Here is a 22,400-nt window from a genome sequence, read left to right on the forward strand (position 1 = left end):
ATATACAAAGAAATCCTACAACTCAATGACAATAGTACAGACAGCCCAATTATAAAATGGGCAAAAGATATGAAAAGACAGTTCTCTGAAGAGGAAATACAAATGGCCAAGAAACACATGAAAAAATGTTCAGCTTCACTAGCTATTAGAGAGATGCAAATTAAGACCACAATGAGATACCATCTAACACCGGTTAGAATGGCTGCCATTAAACAAACAGGAAACTACAAATGCTGGAGGGGATGTGGAGAAATTGGAACTCTTATTCATTGTTGGTGGGACTGTATAATGGTTCAGCCACTCTGGAAGTCAGTCTGGCAGTTCCTTAGAAAACTGGAGATAGAGCTACCATTCGATCCAGCGATTGCACTTCTCGGGATATACCCGGAAGATCGGAAAGCAGTGACACGAACAGATATCTGCACGCCAATGTTCATAGCAGCATTATTCACAATTGCCAAGAGATGGAAACAACCCAAATGTCCATCAACAGATGAGTGGATAAATAAAATGTGGTATATACACACGATGGAATACTACGCGGCAGTAAGAAGGAACGATCTGGTGAAACATATGACAACATGGATGAACCTTGAAGACATAATGCTAAGCGAAATAAGCCAGGCACAAAAAGAGAAATATTATATGCTACCACTAATGTGAACTTTGAAAAATGTAAAACAAATGGTTTATAATGTAGAATGTAGGGGAACTAGCAGTAGAGAGCAATTAAGGAAGGGGGAACAATAATCCAAGAAGAACAGATAAGCTATTTAACGTTCTGGGGATGCCCAGAAATGACTATGGTCTGTTAATTTCTGATGGATGTAGTAGGAACAAGTTCACTGAAATGTTGCTATAGTATGTAACTTTCTTGGGGTAAAGTAGGAACATGTTGGAAGTTAAGCAGTTATCTTAGGTTAGTTGTCTTGTTCTTACTCCCTTGCTATGGTCTCTTTGAAATGTTCTTTTATTGTATGTTTGTTTTCTTTTTAACTTTTTTTTTCATACAGTTGATTTGAAAAAAGAAGGGAAAGTTAAAAAAAAGAAAAAAAGAAAAAAGACAAACAAGGAAAAAAAAAAAAAAAAAAAAAACGATGTAGTGCCCCCTTGAGGAGCCTGTGGAGAATGCAGGGGTATTCGCCTACCCCACCTCCATGGTTGCTAACATGACCACAGACATAGGGGACTGGTGGTTTGATGGGTTGAGCCCTCTACCATAAGTTTTACCCTTGGGAAGACGGTTGCTGCAAAGGAGAGGCTAGGCCTCCCTGTATTTGTGCCTAAGAGTCTCCTCCTGAATGCCTCTTTGTTGCTCAGATGTGGCCCTCTCTCTCTGGCTAAGCCAACTTGAAAGGTGAAATCACTGCCCTCCCCCCTACGTGGGATCAGACACCCAGGGAAGTGAATCTCCCTGACAACGTGGAATATGACTCCCGGGGAGGAATGTAGACCCGGCATCGTGGGATGGAGAACATCTTCTTGACCAAAAGGGGGATGTGAAAGGAAATGAAATAAGCTTCAGTGGCAGAGAGATTCCAAAAGGAGCCGAGAGGTCTGGTGGGCACTCTTACACACACTTTAGACAACCCTTTTTAGGTTCTAAAGAATTGGGGTAGCTGGTGGTGGATACCTGAAACTATCAAACTACAACCCAGAACCCATGAATCTCGAAGACAGTTGTATAAAAATGTAGCTTATGAGGGGTGACAAGGGGATTGGGAAAGCCATAAGGACCACACTCCACTTTGTCTAGTTTATGGATGGATGAGTAGAAAAATAGGGGAAGGAAACAAACAGACAAAGTACCCAGTGTTCTTTTTTACTTCAATTGCTCTTTTTCACTCTAATTATTATTATTGTTATTTTTGTGTGTGTGCTAATGAAGGTGTCAGGGATTGATTTAGGTGATGAATGTACAACTATGTAATGGTACTGTAAACAATCGAAAGTACGATTTGTTTTGTATGACTGCGTGGTATGTGAATATATCTCAATAAAATGATGATTAAAAAAATAAATAAATAAAGACAGCAAGCAACCACAAAAAAAAAAAATAATAAAAATAAAATAAAATAAAAAAAAAAAAAAAAAAAAAAAAAAAAAAAGAAAAGTAGGGGAAGCAAACAAACAGACAAAGGTACCTAGTGTTCTTTTTTACTTCAATTGCTCTTTTTCACTCTAATTATTATTCTTGTTATTTTTGTGTGTGTGCTAATGAAGGTGTCAGGGATTGATTTAGGTGATGAATGTACAACTATATAATGGTACTGTAAACAATCGAAAGTACAATTTGTTTTGTATGACTGCGTGGTATGTGAATATATCTCAATAAAATGATGATTAAAAAATAAAAAAAAAAAAAAATTTCCTTATACATTTACAACCAACAGTAAGAATATTTCTGAAGTTTACAAATTTTAAATTTGTAAAAGTCTTCGAACAATCATTGTTCCAATGATTATTAAAGCCTGCTCTGTATAGTTTCCACGTACACATTCATTTTTATGGTCCATGCTACCATGGCAAAGCAAGGACTGTCTGTAAGTAATATTAAGTACTATAACACAAAATAATGCCATTGTTTATCTGCAGGTTGTGCATAAATACTTTTAAACATATTACAACAATAAATGAACATCAACTTCCAAAACTCCTATGGATAAATTTTTAAACTCCAGTTTTAAACTGTTCAGGAGATACAAAGATGGGAAATACAATAGTCTATAATCTAAATGTGTTTAAGCTCTGCATGACCCTTGGGGGTAACAAACTACAGTCAACTGGGCTTTGCCCAGTGAGGACCAATTATCCCTTTAGACCAGACGCTAAGCTGATTCAGGCCTGCTCACTGACGGTAGCTCAGTCCGCCCCAAACCAGGAAGGAATAAGTAACATAACATTAAAAAGGAAAAGATTTTAGTTGAAATATTTTATTAAAATGATTGTTATAAAAATTCTATATTTAAAAAAAAAACCACATCTTATTTTCTTTTACTCTTTTAAAGAAAAAGCTGCATAAATCAATTTCATGGGACAAATATTAACTCTAACTCATTTTTCAGTCTTTTTAATGCTTTGTATTACTGAGACATGAAACCTTCAAATCTTCTGAAACCAAGCACTACAATAAATATACTTCCAGATAAATGTTTTAAAAACCTTTTCCCAATACACCAGTAGAGGTCACCTATGTGTCTAGAGTCACATGAGCATGTGCAACAATAGCAGCTTCTTCCACAGTCGCAAGAAGGAAGACTGTTTTCTAACTTAGAAGGTTATGTGGGAGCTGAAAAAGTAAGAAAAGATTTTTCCCTAGGCTATAAGCAAGGAGGCAGGGAAAAACTACATTAGCCCCATAATCCCAAATTTTAGCTTTTACCAGATGACTTAAAATATTTAAGTAAGTTTATTCAATTAGAAGTTAGACAAAAAAATAATTAAAATAGTCGTTTTTGTTTGTTGATTTATCAACTCTTTTATGTTAAATTAAACAATGAAAATGAAATATTTAAAGTTATTTTATCTTTAATAAAAAGTATAACATTCAAACTAATAGCATCATTGAAAATTTTCATTTCTGATGGCTATTCTTTTATTTAACGTAGTTGGAAAAAGGGAAAAATGCTTCTTTAGGATGTAATTTCAGAGTCTGTTTATAAACCATCTCAGAAAAATTAGCCCTTTACCTTATAGTCACACCATTAAGGAACCAAATACGACATTTCTCAAGATGACTACTTTACTCTCTTGACGCGACTTTGAAAGGTGTTTGATTGTTTCCCCAAAAATTAAATCTAACATAAAATTGTGCCAATATTGAGGATACTTAAAAGATTAACATAAAATTGTACCAATATTGAGGATACTTAAAAGATTATGCCATGAGCTCTTTTAGGCAATAAAGGAAAAACAGTCCAGAAATATTCCAAGAAATAGCACCAAGTTGGAATAATAAATGCTTCCCAAGATGGTTTGCTTAAAGAGAAAGGCACTCATTTTGATGTACCAAATTCTAGTAAACTGCTATCTGAAACAACCACTCAATCCATATAGTAATGCTTCCTACACTGTGGCTTAATCTTGCTCAACATACATGGCTGAACTGATTCACCCTGAAAAATCCTGGATGGAGCAGACAGTTGCTTTGGCCTGCTGTTCTTTGAGTAAGAACATCTCCCATGTCTTGCTGGGGATGTATTCATCCTCCATATCAGACCACGTATTTCAGGTGAGGCTTTAGACTAAAGTCTGACAAGAGGACTGAACACTGGTACTCCTCTTTCCATGGACTTGTTGAGTAAATGGGACATGAGCCTGAAGGTATGGAATATCATCGTGCATTAGAGGTGAGTTTGTGTGATCTGCAATGGAAACAGTTCCCTTCAAATAGTTTGATTTATCTATGATGAGTAAACAAATCATTGGTTTTTGTTAAATAAACAAAATTCATTTTTAAAAATATCAAGTGCAGGTTTAAGATAAATAAATAAACTCCTGAGTTACAAAATATACTGTGACTATTGGTGTGGTATCCAGAAAGAACATACTAATGGCAGTGGGGAAAATATTATACTGCATCTCTCTAACTAGTGGTTTTTAAGGTGATTATGACTGGCACCATATTTGAAAATCTGGGGTCAGTTTTAAATCGACGAACAGCTTTCTCTAACCCAAACTGACTTAAAGTAAGACAAATAGTTAATGTGAAATTGCCAGGATATTTCATGGCACTCAAGGTTTCAGTTTACAGTTGTGTTTTGTTAAATCAAAGAGTCACATTTCCTCCTAAACATGTCCTTAGTTTCTAGGATACTAAAGGAAGGAGTGGGAAAGAAGAAGAAATCTTCCCTTTCCCTGGGTCTAATGGATGAACTTGTATTGAAAATGTAAGGAGTTGACAAGATACTAATACACTGATTTGTACAGGTAACCTTGTACAGAACCCATATTAGTTTTTAAATTAGAGGCATGCGGCATGCAGAAAGAAAAATTTTATCCATTCAGCCACTATTTACAGATGCAGAGGCCTTTTATGTATCAGCTTACAGTTTCCATTTTGAAAGACTAGAAGACTTATCCAATCTGCTGTTGAAAAGCCTAAGGCACAACAAAGAAATAATGCCGTATAAGTGGTTTTATGAATAGATCCCTGAACACCTAATGGGAAATTTTAGTGGAAAAAGTCTACCGATTCCCCTAAAACAATCTGAAAATACTACAGGTTAACATTAACAGAAAGAAAAACAAAAATCTAGAGAAGCTAAATTGTGGCAAAATGACTCTGTTTCACAATAGAAAGTTTCCAAGTCAGTAAGTAAATCGCAACTGCTTTTGGTTTCCAAAGGGTAACTCTGTGGTTCAACAGGGCTCTGTACAGAGGCCAGACCACACAAACTTGCTGCCCATGAAAGGTGGCTCTCCAGGTGAAAACTAATTTTGTAATACTTCCTGGAAATGAGATCATACTTTGTCGGGGGTGGGGAGAGATATCTAGTTTTGTGAAACCCATAAACTTTTCCTTTCACTCTCAAAATAACAAGTTTAATTAAAGTAGAGGGAAATTTCTATTTTAAGAATAAGATCAGCTAAGTGAAATAGCAAAGAGCTGATATTTGTTGATTTTTCAACTTATACCTGTGGTCCTCTAACACACACTTTTAGATCTGCACCAGAAAATTATAAGGATCTCTCATTGTGCCTCAAAATCTTGACACACTCTCCCTACATTATCCAGTGAGATATTGTGGGGAAAGAACAGAAAGGAAAATACTCCTGTATACCTGTGAAGTTTTAATCCTAGCTCAGTTTTCTAATCTGATTGACTTCAGATGTACTGAGAAACCTTCCAATTGACAATAACCTAAAGGGAGGAGGATATGAGAAAAAGGAAAACCAACACAAGTACCTTCTTTCTGAATGAATCTTTTCCAAAACAAATTAAAGGCAACCAGCCTGCAGCCTATGGCTCAGCACTGCAGAGTCAGATTTGGGGACAAGCCTTGGTATCAATAACAAAATTTACATTACAAGTAGGGGTTTCTAGCTCTATTAAAAAGAAATAAATAAAATAAGGCATTTGTTTGTTTTAATGTGTCTAATGTATCTGATTACATCAGCCCACTCCAGTCATAATCAGTATGAAGGGATTATCCTATTTTAAAGTACTATATAAGCATATAAGAAGTACTTTCCTTCTAAGTACAATCCCCATCGCCTCTCTGTTTTGCTCTTCTCAGTTGTAATATATAGGATTATCAAAATAATATTCAGTCTCTTTTTCTCTGGAGAAACTTCCTCTACTTTGGCATCAACACCAAAACATTAGGTTGATTTCTCATATTCTGTCTTCAACAACATACAGGTTTTCAGAAAGAAAAAAGAAAAAGTCCAGCAGCGCACCCTGACTATTCCCTTACTTACACCACCTAACCTGTACCACCCTGAGAATGGGCTGTGCGCTGCACTAACCACTTTCTCCTTAGATCTCAGGACTCCCAGCTTCCCAAAACGAACGTGAAAAGGTGAACACTGATAGGTGCCATCCTGCTGCCGGACCACAATAACGTCGATGCACCCTGACAAGGTGGCTGGGTTGATGCCCTTGTAGAGCTCCTTCATAGTGACAATCACGTGCCCGGCGAGCTGGCCCACATAATTCATGGTTTGAAACTACAAAAGACAAAAAAAAAAAATTAGAAGAGATATTAACATCAAATTGGTGACTCTAATAACAATGACAAATAACAGCAGTGACTAAAAATACACCACTCATTTTTACACCAGATTTCATACTGTTACTCACACTGCTAATTTTGAACCTACTGATCTCACGCTACCACAGCTTTTACACATTTTCACACGTGCACAATCCCAGACTAACCTTGCTGTCTGAGAGGCTGTCCCAGCCAAGGCCTGAGGCATGCATAAGTGCCCTTTCCCATCATCATGGACAGTGCTGCCTGCCATCAGGGACTTCCCTCCAAAGTTCACAACCTGCACAGAATCTTCAAAGACCCCAGACCACCACCACTGCCCTCCTGCCAATAACCTGAACCCAGGGTTATTTCATCCACTCTGGCCAGCAGTCAAAGCAGAAAAAATGATCGCTCACCCCCAGCAGAAACTTGAAATTCTTCTTTCAACAGAAACAATATAACAAATGAGAGCTGAGTTCTCTTCAGAACGATTAATAGATGACTATGGTTCAGCTACATTCTAGACCAAATAACGAGTCTTGTGAGCTAGCCTGGGTCTACCCATTTATCATACTATTTCTATGGAAAATGTCTTCAGTGCTTCAATACAACTCACTGGAACTTCATGTTCCATGAAGTTCAAAGCACAGGAAAGGGTTTTAGTCTTGTTCCCCAATGACCATTAAAATCAAGATCATTAGGGGTCTGCAAAGGATCCTCCAGAAAGAGTCAAAGATGGAGGTGAGTTATCTAACCAATGCTGCAGGGGAGGACAGCCTTCTGCAGGAAATGCTTCCTGCTCCCTCTGTGACCCAACATCCCTGTGGGTGAAGCTTGGGCTGCCTTAATCTAACCACAAGAAGGAACAAAGCAAGAGGTATGCTTTGAAGGCCAGTGAAGTCTCCTACTCTTCAACTAATTCTTTTAGAAGTCCCTCTTTAGTTCTAAGGTTGTCAAACTTAACTTATAGTTATCAAATACACCACTAAATTTCAATCAGACAGCAACAACCCTAGACCTTTCAAGCTATCATATGATGACTCCCACCTGCCAACTGATAGATTATAATGGAAATATTACTACATTTGTACAGCAGTGGTTTTACTTGTGAGTTATTTAAATATTTTGTTTTGACTTTATAGCATAAAAATAAGGGACTGAGGATAAAATTGAGACAAGGATGAAAATCATTAGGCTACAAATCTTTGGTTGCACTGGCCATTGTTCAATATTCCACTGGATGGTCACTAGTGTCTTCATTCGCGAAGAGGGAAAAACTAACACAAAGAACAGTCAGAAATACACTGCCGAACATATGGCTAAAAGCCATTAAACAGTGATAGGGAAATACTGAGACCTTTAAAAATAGATAAAGAATCTATGAAAAAAATTCCAGCAATCCAAACCTCAGAGGAGGCTGAAAGTGTCAAAGAGCCACAGGGTTACAAGTGGCCACAGGTTCTCTTCCAAATAAAAAAATAACGGTTGGCAGTGAAGTTTCTCAATTAAAAAAAAAAAGTTTCTCTATTTTATTTGTTTAAACGTTGATTTATTTATATCCTATCTTATTCCAAAGAGAATATAAAGCAGTTTACAAGGATGCATACAGTGAAACAATATAAAACCAATTAAACAAGATGAAGCTCAAAGTGACGCAGGAATAACAAATGAAGGAATGCATGCTTATTTGAAGTCCTATTCTCTCTAGGGAGAGGCAGGCCTCAAATTTAGCTCTAGGTAGATCTCTTTCCATTGGTTAGCAGAAGCCTATCAAATTGTAAGTTTCAGTTTCTACTGGACATAAAAACAAACTAGTAAACTGGACTGAAAAAAAGCCCTACTATTTCTGATTTTTTAAACCATTTTTAAAAAGTGAGGTGCAACTAAATAACTTGTATGGTCAGTTTATTCAAACACCATAATTACATGGAACTTTGAATAGGAAATGAGATCTGGTAGATTTGTACAGGTTAATGTGAAATACCAATACATCCCAAAGTAATCTGGGCAGAAAATAAAAATACATTTGCAGGGCCCCCCTGAGGAACTGGGGAAAAATGCAGAAATGCTGAACATCCCACCTGGGTTATTACTGATATTCTCACAAACACTGAAGACTACCAATTTAGTAGGCCAAGCCCTTGATCTTGGGGCTTGCCCTTATGAAGCATGTTACTGCAAAGGAGAGGCTAGCCCTACTTATAATTGTGCCTAAGAGTCTCCCCCAGAGAACCTCTTTGTTGCTCAGATGTGGCCTCTCTTTCTCTAAGCCCATTTGGCAGGTGAACTCCCTGCCCTCCCCCCTACATGGGACATGACTCCCAGGGGTGGAAATCTCCCTGGCAACACGGGACATGACTCCCAGTGATGAACCTGGACCCAGAATTGTGGGATTGAGAAAATCTTCTTGACCAAAAGTGGGTAGTAAAATGAAACAAAAGTTTCAGTGGCTGAGAGATTTCAAAAGGAGTCGAGAGATCACTCTGGAGGGTATTCTTATACGCTATATAGATACCCCTTTTTACTTTTTACTCTATTGGAATAGCTAGAAGGAAATACCTGAAACTGTAGAAATGCAACCCAGTAGCCTTGAGTTTTGAAGACGACTGCACAACTATGTAGCTTACATGGAGTGACAAGTGTGATTGTGAAAACCTTGTGGCTCACACTCCCTTTATCCAGTGTATGGACAGATGAGTAGAAAAATGGTGGCAAAAACTAAATGAAAAATAGGGTGGGATGGGGGGATGGAATGATTTGAGTATTCTTTTTTAGTTTTATTTTTATTCTTATTTTTATTCTTTTTGGAGTATGGAAAATGTTCAAAAATTGCTTGGGGTGATGAATGTACAATTATATGAAGGTACTGTAAACAGCTAATTGTACACTGTGGATGATTATACGGTATGTGAATATATCTCAATAAAACTGAATTTAAAATTAAAAAAAAAAGGGAGGTTCAATTTACATAGCATAAAATTAACCACGCTAAAGTGGCATTTAGTGCATTCACAATGTTATGCCATCATCACCCCCCCCCCATCTAGTTTCATAACATTTCACTACCCTAAGGGGAACCCTGTACCTATTAAGCAGTTACTCCCTTTCCCCCTTGTGCCAGCCCCTGGCAACCATCTGCTTTATGCGTCTACAGATTTACCTATTCTGGATACTTCATAAAACTGGAATCATAAAATATGTGTCTGGCTTCTTTCACATAACATATTATTTTTGAGGTCTACCCACATTGTACTTCTTTCCTTTTCACACTGATATTTTTTAAAACCACAACCAGAGTGTTTTCCACATGGGTCCTCACAGAATTTGAATATCCTCATTGGCATCTTATGAGGGAGTAAGCACTCTCAGAGGTAGGCTTGCAGCATTATGTCAAAGCACTGTTTGGAAAGCCATTCTCCTTAGGAGAATCCAGGCCAAGCGACACCCCCCACCCCCCTTCTGGCTAAATTCAGAGACAGACTTCACTGGGCCAGAGGGCCTGATGGACTATGCTCGGTGCAGCTGCTTCTCCAAACCTGGCTTTTGTGAGTTCAAAGTTACATGCACTGAAAAGTTCCAGGGAAGGACATTCTGTACTGCCAGAGAAGTTCAAAGCTGAACTAGGAGAAAAAATTAGGGGATAAAATTGGGGGCCCAGCAAGGACATCTGCCCACAGAGCAATTTACCTCACTCTTCACAGGCGAGTGTGTGCCGGCCCACTGGCAGCATGGTTCTACATAAAAAAATGTCTTCTGTTCTAACACACGCCTTTGTGTTGTTATCAGGTTCTACCAGCTCTATGTTTTGAGGAATAGCCACAATAATTTTATTCTGGAAACAGTTTTAAAAATGTTAAAGCATATGTTACTGAGGCTCAACAATGCATCTAGAGAAGAGCTGGCTTTGAGCAGTGTGAGATGCAAAATTTACTGTAACAAAATAAGGTGGCGTCCTTTACATGACCATTAATTACAGAACAGTACGTGCCAAAACAAGCACGTATCAACTGTTCAATAATTATTTCTTGAATGAATACAGGACTGATCAAGTAAACAACCAATAAATGAGACTAAAAAGTAAGAAATGTGTGGGAAGAAAACTGTGTTTCATCAAAACAGTTCATATAACATCACATTAAATTTTCAACTTTTTATTTTGAGATAAGTATAGGTTTACATGCAGTTGTAAGAAATAACACAGAAATTCCATGTATTCCCCCTACCCCTGCCAATGTTACCAAGCTCCTCCCTCCCCCTCCCCCAAACAGTAACATCACAACCAGGACACTGTCACTGATGCAGTCAAGATGGAGAACATTTCCATCACCGCAAAGATGCCTCGTACATGGTCACACCCACTTCCCTCCCACTTGTATACCCTTCTTATTCCTTGGCAACCACTCATTTATTCTCTATTTCTATAATTTTGCCAGTACAAGAAAATTATATATATAGCCATTTGGGCCTGGCTTTTTTCACTCAGTATAATTCCCTGGAGTTCTATCCAGGTTGCTGTGTCAGCAATTTGTTCCATTTTATTTTGCAGCATACTCCATGGAATGGATGTACCATAGTTTAATGATTTCATCTGTCAAGGGACAGATGGGCTGTTTCTAGTTTTTGGCGATTATGAATAAAGCTGCTAAAACATCCATGTGTAAGTTTTTTGCATGAACATAAGTTTCTATTTCTCTGGGATAAATGCCCAGGAGTGCAACTGCAAGACTGCATGGAAGGTGCATGTTTAGTGTTTTAAGACAATGCCAATCTGTTTCCTAGGTGGCTATAACCATTTTACAGCAATGTACGAGTGACCCAATTTCTACACATCCTTGCCAGCATTCAGTGTGCCACTATTTTTTTTTTTAATTTTAATTATCTGACTTTATTTAGCTTATCAATAGTTCACCCGGGTAATAAATTCATAGTATAGTTACCCAAAAATGTTGGGTGCTTTCCAAGGACAATGTTTCTTTATGGAAGTGTACACTAACAGTGTATGTAGAACCATTTAAAAAACTGTCTTCATAATTTTCAAATTCAGAAGTGTGGTAACATCAAGTTTTTGAAGAACAGAATCTCTTTTTCTGTAATTCCTGATTTAGATAGCTTGAGTTTATAAAGGTTTCAGATGCCATTTTAGTTCCTGCAAGCTACCAAACCTGACAGTTCAGAAATCTCCTGACCCAATCACCTAATTGTCCAGATAGGGAACCCACTGGCATGGTCGAAGGTTACAAAGCTGAAAAAAGGCAGAGCCTGGACTACAAATTGGTTCTTAAAAAGGCTCCAGAAATGTCTGTTGGGCTAAACAAGGCACAGATCACACAGAACTCCAGCCATATCTAAAATGACTCTGCTTTTACTTTCTGTTTGACACTGGATTGAATCCTGATGGTTCTTGTAGCTCACAAACATATTTAGAGATTTGGTTGCTTTGGAAACAAAATCATTCTACTAATGCAGTTTATCACTGATCACTGATTGCCAGTGCTGTTTATGCTTTTCTCCTGGGATGTTTCACCTTTGGCAACTTTCTTCCCCTTTTCCTGTGCTCATAATAGACCTATGCCAAGGGTGTCTGTTCTTGTTTGAAATTCAGTATCAGCAAAGGGAGCTAACATGGTATCTACTAAACTATCAACATTTAAGTTTGGCATAGCTCATTCCAGTCAGAGTTATTACATATCCTGCTATGTTCATTTAATAGTCACTGGTTCTGAGACCAGCTTTTTTTTTTTTAACTGTTCAAACTTTTATTTTAATGCACAGTATAGAAATCAACTGACTTTTATGGAAAATGAAAAAGCAAATAAATTATACCCCATGTTAAAATACAAGGTCAGCTAATTGTCCAGAAACTTAAGGATATAACAACCTCAGAAAAACTTTGATTCCACAGTCTTCTTTAAGAGGTCAGAGTCTCGAGAACTAATTTTTGTTATGATATGAACTGGTCCAGAGCTCAACATATGGGAATGATTAACAGGGGTGGTGACTGGGGACACATTTCCTTGGTGCTCCTTTGATGATGTTATCCACAGGTACAATCACCTCTGCTGCTTCAGCTGCACTCAAAAGAACCTGTCACTTGACTTAGAAACTTTCTGTTATACCTAGCAATGCTGTATCTCCAGTGGTACCTTCCTTCATATCCTGCCCAGCAGTTATTCTGCCATCACTGTGGACAGCTCAAAGCTGTGCCACCGGATCTGCACTGTCATAACCTGCACTGCCAGCTATGATGGTTGGCAACATTCTCAGTGCCTTAGCATAAAACTCCATCACACAACTTCTTTGCCTGGTGTTCTACTGGGCAAGCTTTGTAACAGCATGAGCCATGAGCATCTCAGAAGAATTTCCTCTGTACACTAAGATGAGTCTCTTGTAAGCAGCATATTGATGGTTCATATTGTTTAATCCATTCTGCCAACCTATATCGTTTAACTGGGGAGCTTAATCAATTCACATTCAATGTTATTACTATGAAGGCAGCTCTTGAATAAGCCATCTTATCCTTTGATTTTTTATTTGTCAGATGTATTTTTTCCCTCTTCCTCTTATTTCCTTTAATGTACCCTCTACTAAAACTCTTCAGTTCTGTGCCCTTCTCCAAATTTCTCTCTCCTTTCTTTTTTTCTCAGCCAGTAGAGCTCCCGTAAGTACTTCTTGTAAGGCAGGTTTCTTGTTAGCAAATTCTCTCAGCATTTATTTGTCTGAAAATTTTAAGCTCTCCCTCAAATTTGAAGGAGGGCTTTGCCGGATAAAGAATTCTTGGTTGGCAATTTTTCTCTTTCAGAATTTTAAATATGTCATAGCACTGCCTTCTTGCCTCCATGGTGGCTGCTGAGTAGTCACTACTTAGTCATCTATGTTATTTCCCTTGTATGTGGTAAATCACTTCTCTCTTGCTGCTTTCAGAACTTTCTCCTCTCCAGCATTTGATAATCTAATCAGAATTATGTCTCAGAGAGGGTTTACTTGGATTTATTCTATTTGGCATTCGTTGGCCATCTACGCTTTTCATATTTATGTCATTTAGAAGGGTTGGGAAGTTTTCCCCAACAGTGTCTTTGAATACTCTTCCTAGCCCTTTACTCTTCTCTTCCCCTTCTGGAATGCCAATGATTCTTACATTGTGTGCTTCATGTTGTCCATCATTTCCCTGAGATCTGCTTCAAATTTTCAATTTTTTTCACTATTTGTTCTTTTGTGCTTTCACTTTCCATCACAGTATCTTCAAGTTCACTAATTCTTTCCTCTACCTTTTCAAATCTGGTGTTATGTGTCTCAAGAATCTTTTTAATTTGATCAACAGAATCTTTTATTTCCATAAGATCCACTATATTTTTTTTATTTACTCTTGCAAATTCTTCTTTATGCTCTTCTAGGGTCCTCTTGATATCCTTTATATCCGGAGCCATGATACTGATACTTGTACTTCTTTGACTAATTGCTCCAAATTCTGTCTCTCTGGCTTTTTAATTAGGGCATTTGGATTATTCATATCTTCTGGTTTCTTCACATGCATTAAATTTTCTGTTGTTTTTGGCCTCTTGGCATTTGCTTATCTTGATAGGGTTCTTTTAGGATATGCAGGCTTATTTGAATACTGTTCTATAATTTGAAAGAGCTACAGCTTGGCAGAGAGCAATTCTCCTGACCTATCAACAGACGGCGCTCCTGAGCCACCTCTTACCCTCAAGCCAGTTCTCCCCAACTTCATCTATGCACTTAGTGGGGGTCCAAACCACGTGGAAGTCCTATCTGTGCGCAAATTTTCCATGCACAGTGGGGACCACCAACACTGTGGGTTGGGGGCGTGTGCTATGCAGTTTGGCAGGGAGACCGCTCCAGGGCCCAGTGATCTCAGCCTTTCCCAGGGCTGCAGGTGGTTTACCCTGGGGCTGTAGACCCGCATGTCTCCCCCTCCAGTTCAAATGCCCTGCAGTCCCATGGGTCCCTGGGGTTAGGGGAGGGTTCCTGGCACTTCTGTGCAGCAACCCTGCCTCTAGGCTGTGCACACTGTGGGCTTCCATAGAGGAAGAGTGGTTGCCGTCACAAGCCCACCAAATCTCAAATTCCCTCAAGGAAGCTTTCGGCTGTGGCACTGTGAAGGGGTGTCTCCCAGCCACCTGCATAGGGAGTGGAAAACTAACCCCTTCCATGCTTGTCGGCCTGCTGCAATGACCAGTCCCTCACACAGGGGATCTCAGCCATGGGTCTGCTCGTCTGTGGCTCCAGCTGTCGATTCCCCGGTGGTTCTCCAGGTCAAACACTCACCTGCTCATCTGCAGTTCCAGCTGTCCATTCCCCGGCAGCTTTCTGGGTCAAACACCCACCCGTCTCCAAACACAGCCTCTCAATTTCTCCAAGTACACAGTCACTACAGGTGTAGGAGTCCCTGCCCAGCCAGTGGAACCCTGGATCCACTGTCTTAGAGCACTTTCTGTCCATTATCTAGTTTTTCACAGAGGAGAATTTTGCTCTGTCTCTCCTAATCTGCCATCTTGGATCCCCATCCTCCTAGCTTCTTGATGATGTGAATTGCCTCCAGATTACCAGACCCTTTCAGTCTGAGAACAGCTTCCACAGGTAAGTTAGTAAAGAGGTCTTTGTGATGGGTAAGAAGTTTTCAGGATAATGTCATTCATGCAATGTTCATTAAATCTTGATGGAATTTAACTTCATCAGAGCCATGATCACCTGCAGAACTCAACAGAGCCTCTCTTGCTGCCATTGTAACTTTTCTCCAACTTGCCCCCAATGATGGTCTGTGGATGAATTTTTTTTGGAATTAAAGTTCCTGCTTCCCTTAATAATTCTGTTGCTTAAACAGCAAGAGAGGCAGTGCCATCACCAACTTCACCATCTTGAACCCTTGAGATGTCAACTAAAACTTCAGCCCTGGTTTGTCAACACCAGTGTTTTTTGAATAGTTGCACCATCATTGTTTACCATAAGAAAAACATCTCATCTGCTGCTTTAAAGAATTTTGTCCATGCCCTTGGATCCCAAAGAGCTCTTTATCAAGTCTCCAACAGCAATGGCACCAATGAAAGAAGAGAAGACAAGCTGTCTCTGCTCTTTCTTCATCAGCTCCAGCCTTTATGACATTAAACAGTACTTGGTAAAACAAGGTGAAAAGGTGAACTACACATTCTGTTTTGGGAGAGTGTCTTAATTTATAAAAATTGTACACATATAGGAAAAATATATATACTTATTGCAAACTATATACTACAGTTAGTAAGTATTATAACATTCTTTGATCAACAGTAACAAATATACTATACCAAAACTATGAATCAATAATGGAGGGGGCGGTGGTTAGTGGTCTGGGAGGATTTGGTAAGGAATGCCACAGTTCTGAGGAATTCAGCTTTGCCTACTAATTCCTTCATAGTTCATACAGGAGGACGAAGAGGGAAGCCCAAGACCAGCTTTTGCAAAGTAGCTGTGGATTACTTCAGGGTTGTCAGTATCCCACATAGCAATAAGATCTTCTCAGCACATCAAGAATATGCCATATAATACTTCATGTGATGTACCTTGGTGATTTATTGAGTCTCAGCCTAACAGCTGCACATAGCCATGCTGCAGGCAGGCAAAAGGCTACAGACTTGTTTAAACCCCCTGTGAGTATGTGTGTAGCAAATTTATCAATCAGTAATAGAACTATTCGTATTCTAGTAAATCATTTTTCTCTTTACTTGCAGGAGCCATTTCTCAAACAACCTGCCAGCCTTCAGTTCATTTTTTCAAATTTATATATTCTCAGGAAAGTTTCATATATAAAGGGAATTTTGAAATTTTCAAAAGTCATTCTGATTTTGTGCTACTTCTCAGCACTGCAGCAAAGGAAGACGAATGGCCTATCTTTATCTATTTTTCTCCAAGGCAACATTTCTCTGTAAGAGTGCACGTCTGATTTGGTTGCAGGTTAAAGCACATTAGATGTGTCCCCACAAGCACATCTTCAGCAAACAGAAGCTACTGTTGAGGCTTCACCTTCTAGGAGTAGTGGCATGATGTTGTGATCAAACTGAAAGCACTGCCTCCAGTCATAAAGACTGGACATTAACACCCATATGGAGCACAATTTCATTAGCCTTTTCTAAAAAGAAACAAAACCCAGATATAGAAATGTTATTTGTTTGTTCTCATTTGGAAAAATCATTCAAGCATCTTATTTACTAAGTTGACCAGTGTGGCTCCTCCCATTTTGTTAACAATTTTGCTTCCCATGGCTGCTTGTCTTTTTTTTTTTTTTTAAATACATATATATACATATTTTTTTATTGAGTTGTTCACATACTATACAACTATCCAAAGATCCAAAGTGTAAAATCAATTGCCCATGATACCATCATACAGCTGTGCATCCATCACAATTTTTTTTTCAATATTTAGAACATTTTCATTACTCCAGAAAAGAAATAAGACAAAAAAAGGAAACTCAAATCCTCCCATACCCCTGACCACCCCTCCCATTACTGATTCATAGTTTCAGTATAGTATATTTGGTAATGTTGATGAAAGAATGTTAAAATACTACTAACTGTAGTATATAGTTTGCAATAGGTATGTATTTTTTTCCCATGTGTACAATTTTTATATATTAAGACACTCTCCCAAAATAGAATGTGTAGTTCACCTTTTCACCTTGTTTTACCAAGTAGTATTTCTTGGCAACTTAGAACAGTCCATCAGAATTTTCATTTTCTGGAAGTAATATATGTTCATGACAGGCTTTCTGCCTGTGACAGCATGTAATAATTAAACATTACCTCAATAGTCAATCTTTGTATTACTGCTCAACCGACTGCGGAATTTTAAAATGAAGTTTGTTATAAGAAATGAAAAATAAAAACAAATTATATAGGCCTTAAAAGAAACTGAAAAATGATAACTTTTAAGCATCTACATTCAGCAATAAACAAGTCTTATGAATGTGCACAAGCTTACATCAACTAGAGTAGAAAATCCATAAGTAAGTACAACAACATCTATTCAGGATGATTGTAATTACCATGGTTAAGGGATCTGCTGATATACAACAAAAACTATTGTGTAAATGCCAGGTGCTAAATGTAGAAAAATACAGGCTGTCAAATGCCTGGTTTTCTCTTAACAGATACAGCAATTCCACGCTATTATGAAGTCCAAGAAAACAAAAGCAACAGGAGGCCCGGTGCCTCAAATGTGTACCACCTCCTGGGAGGATGAGCAGCAGCTCTGGTAGGAGGGTGAGCCCAGTCAGGCTGAGGAAGAGGCCTCCTGTCTGTGTCTGGGGGAAGGCAGTTATCATCACGTGCATGAGGGGATGTGTTCAGCAGCTTCCTCTGTAAGCAGAACTGCACAGTGGAAAACGTACTCCCACACGCCCAGCCCAGCACCAGTTACAATAAAACCCACATGAAAAGTCAGGCCTCTGACACCAGCCGGTACTGGGCCAACGCCTGGGAAGGCCCAACTCTGAACCAGGAGCAGAAAACAGACAAAGTGATGTAACCCGGCAAAACCCCACCAGAGACACTAGATTTTGAAATACAACAACAATTACAAACATATAGCAGTAATATATATTGTTAACTATTCACTGTATTTCACAGGTAAGGGTGAGAGAAAAATGACAGAGAAGGGAAAATGGTATCAGGAAAGGAGAGTGGCAGAGATGGAGAGAGAGAAGGATGCAGAAAGAAACAGATGAAAATCCACAGAGAAAAAGCAAAGACAGAATGCATAATCAGAAAGCTAAACTGACATAAACATGCCCATGAAGAAAGAGAAACATGAAACTGAAGGTTTTTCATAGAGCAGTACCCCTATCTTGAGGTCCAGAAGTATAAATAAAAATATAAAAATGCATTTATTGATTCCTGGAACTGACAGAGTACATCTGGCCCAATCTTCCAACAAATACCAAAAATGCTTCTAGAACATCTCTGAAATATGGTAATGTTAATAAACACAGAAGCAGCAGCTTTCTTTCTTTCTTTTTTTTTTTTATTTTGAGAGCTTACTATGTACCAAATTCTTAAGCTTATACATGCATTACCACCTCAGAGTCTTCTTACAGGTAGACATTTTTATTTCTATTTTAAAGATGATGAAACTGAGCCTTTGAAATGTTAAATATCTGCTCAAATACCACAAGTTATACTCATTTTCAGTTTGGGACACTTTCAGTTGATGCAGACTCACTACTTGACAGGCAGTTCCAGTTATGATGCCCACTAGAAGTCACATTGAATATACTGAGCCCCCTTCTAAATGACAGTACTACACACCAAAGAGTTTACTGTACACCCACAACTAACTCTCATCTATTCTGGGCTAAGCATTCTTGTTCCTTAAAATATCTGAAATGACTAGGTCTTACTTTCACTTTTATGACAAAATAGAGAATTTTCTGTCTTTTTTAAATAGCATATCCAAAACTAGACAAAATGGCCCAGATATAGCCTGACTGATGAACACAGATTTGTGATGCTTATATCTAGGGAGCTGTCCTGTGATTGGATTAAATGTTGGAAGGTTCTAAACTCTGGATAGAAAGAAAGGAAGGCACTTACTGATTACTGAACTAAAAATGGGAACAATCAGTAGACAAAGCAACTAAAATCCTTAATACAAGCCAAATTATGATCTTTCATACCTAAAATTCAATAAGCCAAATCATCCTTCATGCATGAAATTCAACAGTGTCTACTTTCAGATTTTCCTTATCAAATATTTTAAAATAGAAAAGGACATATTCTAGTGCCTGAAATAAATGGGTAGCATTCAAGATTAAATTATTCACCAAGTTTACAGAATTTAAAGAAACTAAGCCATTAAATCATATGTGATAGGGATTTACAAATGAAAAGCATCAGTAAAACGGTTAAAATACAGGACCCTCCCCCCTTACAAAAACTGCCCCAAATCATTTTAAGGTGATATGTTCAATCAAAAGCAACTTTTGAAAAGGAAAAGAGTAGCCAGAGATACAAGGCAGCTATTAAAATATTATAACAATAATTTATAAATTGTCAATACAAAAACACATTCTAAACCACACACCCACATCTAAAATTGAAATCTATTTCGTAAGTTTTTTAAAGCTTACGTTTATCAGTCTATTCAATACTAGTACTACTAGTTAGTATATTACTGCTAACCAACAACTACAGTTGCTACATATCCATCACATACCAAGGGGTGTGCTCATCTGTCCACTGTCTCATGTTATCTTCACAACCACCTAGAAGTTTGATATTAATATCATTCCCATATTCAAACTCAAGCCTGATTCTAGAGCCTATGTCCTGCCCCCAAACCCTGAGTAACAGAAATGCTCTAAGCAATGACAATAAAAAGCCTTGATGAAACCCCCAGATTTCTTGCTGCAAGGGGGCAGCTTTGAGCAATTTAAATTTATTTTCCTAATGCTACTTGGCAACAAAAACATGAAATTATTACAGAATTCAAAGAAGCCATACCCACCTACCACATCTCCTCTTCACACCACTTCCACTAACCCTCACTAACAGCGGGCAGTTCAACGTTAGGAAGTGGACTTCCTGGGAACATTCCAGAGGCCGGGGGTGGGTGGGGTGGGGGGACACACACGACGACAACGACTTATGGGTGGAGATGAACAGCTTTCATCCAAGAAACTGCCACTCTGCCACTCTGTCGAACCCTCTGCTCACAGAGGTTAGGAATGTGCTAAGAGGGACAGACTCCTGGACAGGTCAGGAAATAAACACCAACCTACCGTTACCTAAATATTCCAAACTGGACCAAACTCCCCCAGAACACCCAAGATTATATTCTGCCTTTAGCACTTAATATTTTTAAGAACGTTCCTAAATATACCTCAGTTAATCTTCAAAAGGAGAATGTAGGTTATGTAAGACAGGTATTATTAATTTCATTTTACATTTGAGAGAAGATGAGGCATTTACCTTCCATTACTATTTACTACAACCCAGCTCTTCAGTGACTCAGCCTCCCAACTTGCTCCACTGCTTTCCACATGTAGCTTAAATCAGGGGCTATTAAGGCCAGTGGGTATCGCTCAGGGCAAGGGATCTGTACAGAAATACTCTCCTGCACTTGTACTCAATATACCTGTAGTATTTTCTCCTAGAGGTGATCAAACATCAGTCTTGGGACTACCATTCAACCTTGCTAAGAACCTGACATCCTTAAAAGTGGGTGACGGATGTGAGCAATGGCACACATACCGGCATCTACTGCAAGCCTCCCCCTGGTCCAGGAAAGGCAGGGCGTGAGAGCTTCCCTGGGACTTGCCCACATGGCAGGGCGGGGGGGGGGGGGCACTTAACTCAGTCAAGACATTCTATAAAGCATTTACAGTGTACCCAACAGATGCTATGGGGATCAAAAAGAATTAAAGGAGATTACAACTTAGCTAGATATACGGAACACCTAAATACCAAACAGTGTGGGTCTGTGATTAAGTAGTAAGGAGTGCCAAAGACAGTAAATTCTAAGCCTTGACAGAGAACTCTGGCCTTCCTGGGAAAAGCCCCTCTCAGCCATTTAAATTCAATTTAATGCCTTACTTTTCTTCTTTTCCCTCATCACAGCAGAATGCCAATCTGTCTTTATTTAAACTCTTACTTTATAATAGCTACTTTTAAAAATTCATTTTATTGAGATATATTCACATAACATGCAGTCATACAAAATAAATCATACATTTGATTGTTCACGGTACCATTACATAGTTGTGCATTCATCACCAAAATCAATCCCTGACACCTTCGTTACCACACACACAAAAATAACAAGAATAATAATTAAAGTGAAAAAGAGCAATTAAAGTAAAAAAGAACACTGGGTGCCTTTGTTTGTTTGTTTGTTTTTTTCCTTCCCCCATTTTTCTACTCATCCATCCATAAACTAGACAAAGGGAAGTGTGGTCCATATGGCTTTCTCAATCACACTGTCACCCCTCATACGCTACTTTCTATACAATCGTCTTCAAGATTCATGGGTTCTGGGTTGTAGTTTGATAGTTTTAGGCATCTACCGCTAGCTACCCCAATTCATTAGAACCTAAAAAGGGGTAGTCTATATTGTGTGTAAGAGTGCCCACCAGAGTGACCTCTCGGCTCCTTTTGGAATCTCTCTGCTACTGAAGCTTATTTCATTTCCTTTCACATCCCCCTTTTGGTCAAGAAGATGTTCTCCATCCCACGATGCTGGGTCTACACTCCTCCCTGGGAGTCATATTCCACTTTGCCAGGGAGATTCAGTCCCCTGGGTGTCTGATCCCATGTAGGGGGGAGGGCAGTGATTTCACCTGCCAAGTTGACTTAGTATAATAGCTACCTTTTTATTCTCACTTTATAAATAAGAAACGGGAAGCAGCAGCAGTACCAAGAGAGTAAGGCTTGCCCTCCAGAAGCATCACAAAAGGATGGCCCACTAAGCCCGTCTGACCTCCGTGAAGCTAACATGGACACCTTGACTAAATGCTGACAGCTGCATAACTAAAAACTACTGTTTCCGGACCCTCAGAACAGGGGCGCCCAGGTCTCCTTAAGTATGTCAGGCCTCCTCCTCTCTGCGGTGCAGGGTGGCTGTTGGCATAGGGCTCTCCTTCATTTCTAGGATCAGTTAGCCCCTATGAATAGAATCTATGAACTAAAATCAAATCAGGTGTCTGCCAGCAAACTTCAC

At 38.8% G+C, this 22,400-nt stretch overlaps 1 protein-coding gene and 1 pseudogene across 3 annotated transcripts in view; both read right to left on the minus strand.

Annotated features, from left to right (window-relative positions):
• Positions 1 to 22,400, minus strand: part of LPIN2 (lipin 2) — a 127,335-nt gene that overhangs the window by 48,806 nt on the left and 56,129 nt on the right. For all 3 annotated transcript variants that reach the window (XM_037806330.1, XM_037806331.1, XM_037806328.1), the window contains exon 2: positions 6,472 to 6,672. In XM_037806330.1, coding sequence (XP_037662258.1) covers positions 6,472 to 6,663 — 192 coding nt within the window. In that variant the 5' untranslated portion in view covers positions 6,664 to 6,672. The remainder of the gene's footprint in view (positions 1 to 6,471; positions 6,673 to 22,400) is intronic.
• Positions 14,227 to 15,716, minus strand: LOC119511812 (annotated as a pseudogene).

The sequence above is a fragment of the Choloepus didactylus genome, chromosome 16 (genome assembly GCF_015220235.1).
Source record: "Choloepus didactylus isolate mChoDid1 chromosome 16, mChoDid1.pri, whole genome shotgun sequence".
Lineage (NCBI taxonomy): Eukaryota > Metazoa > Chordata > Mammalia > Pilosa > Megalonychidae > Choloepus > Choloepus didactylus.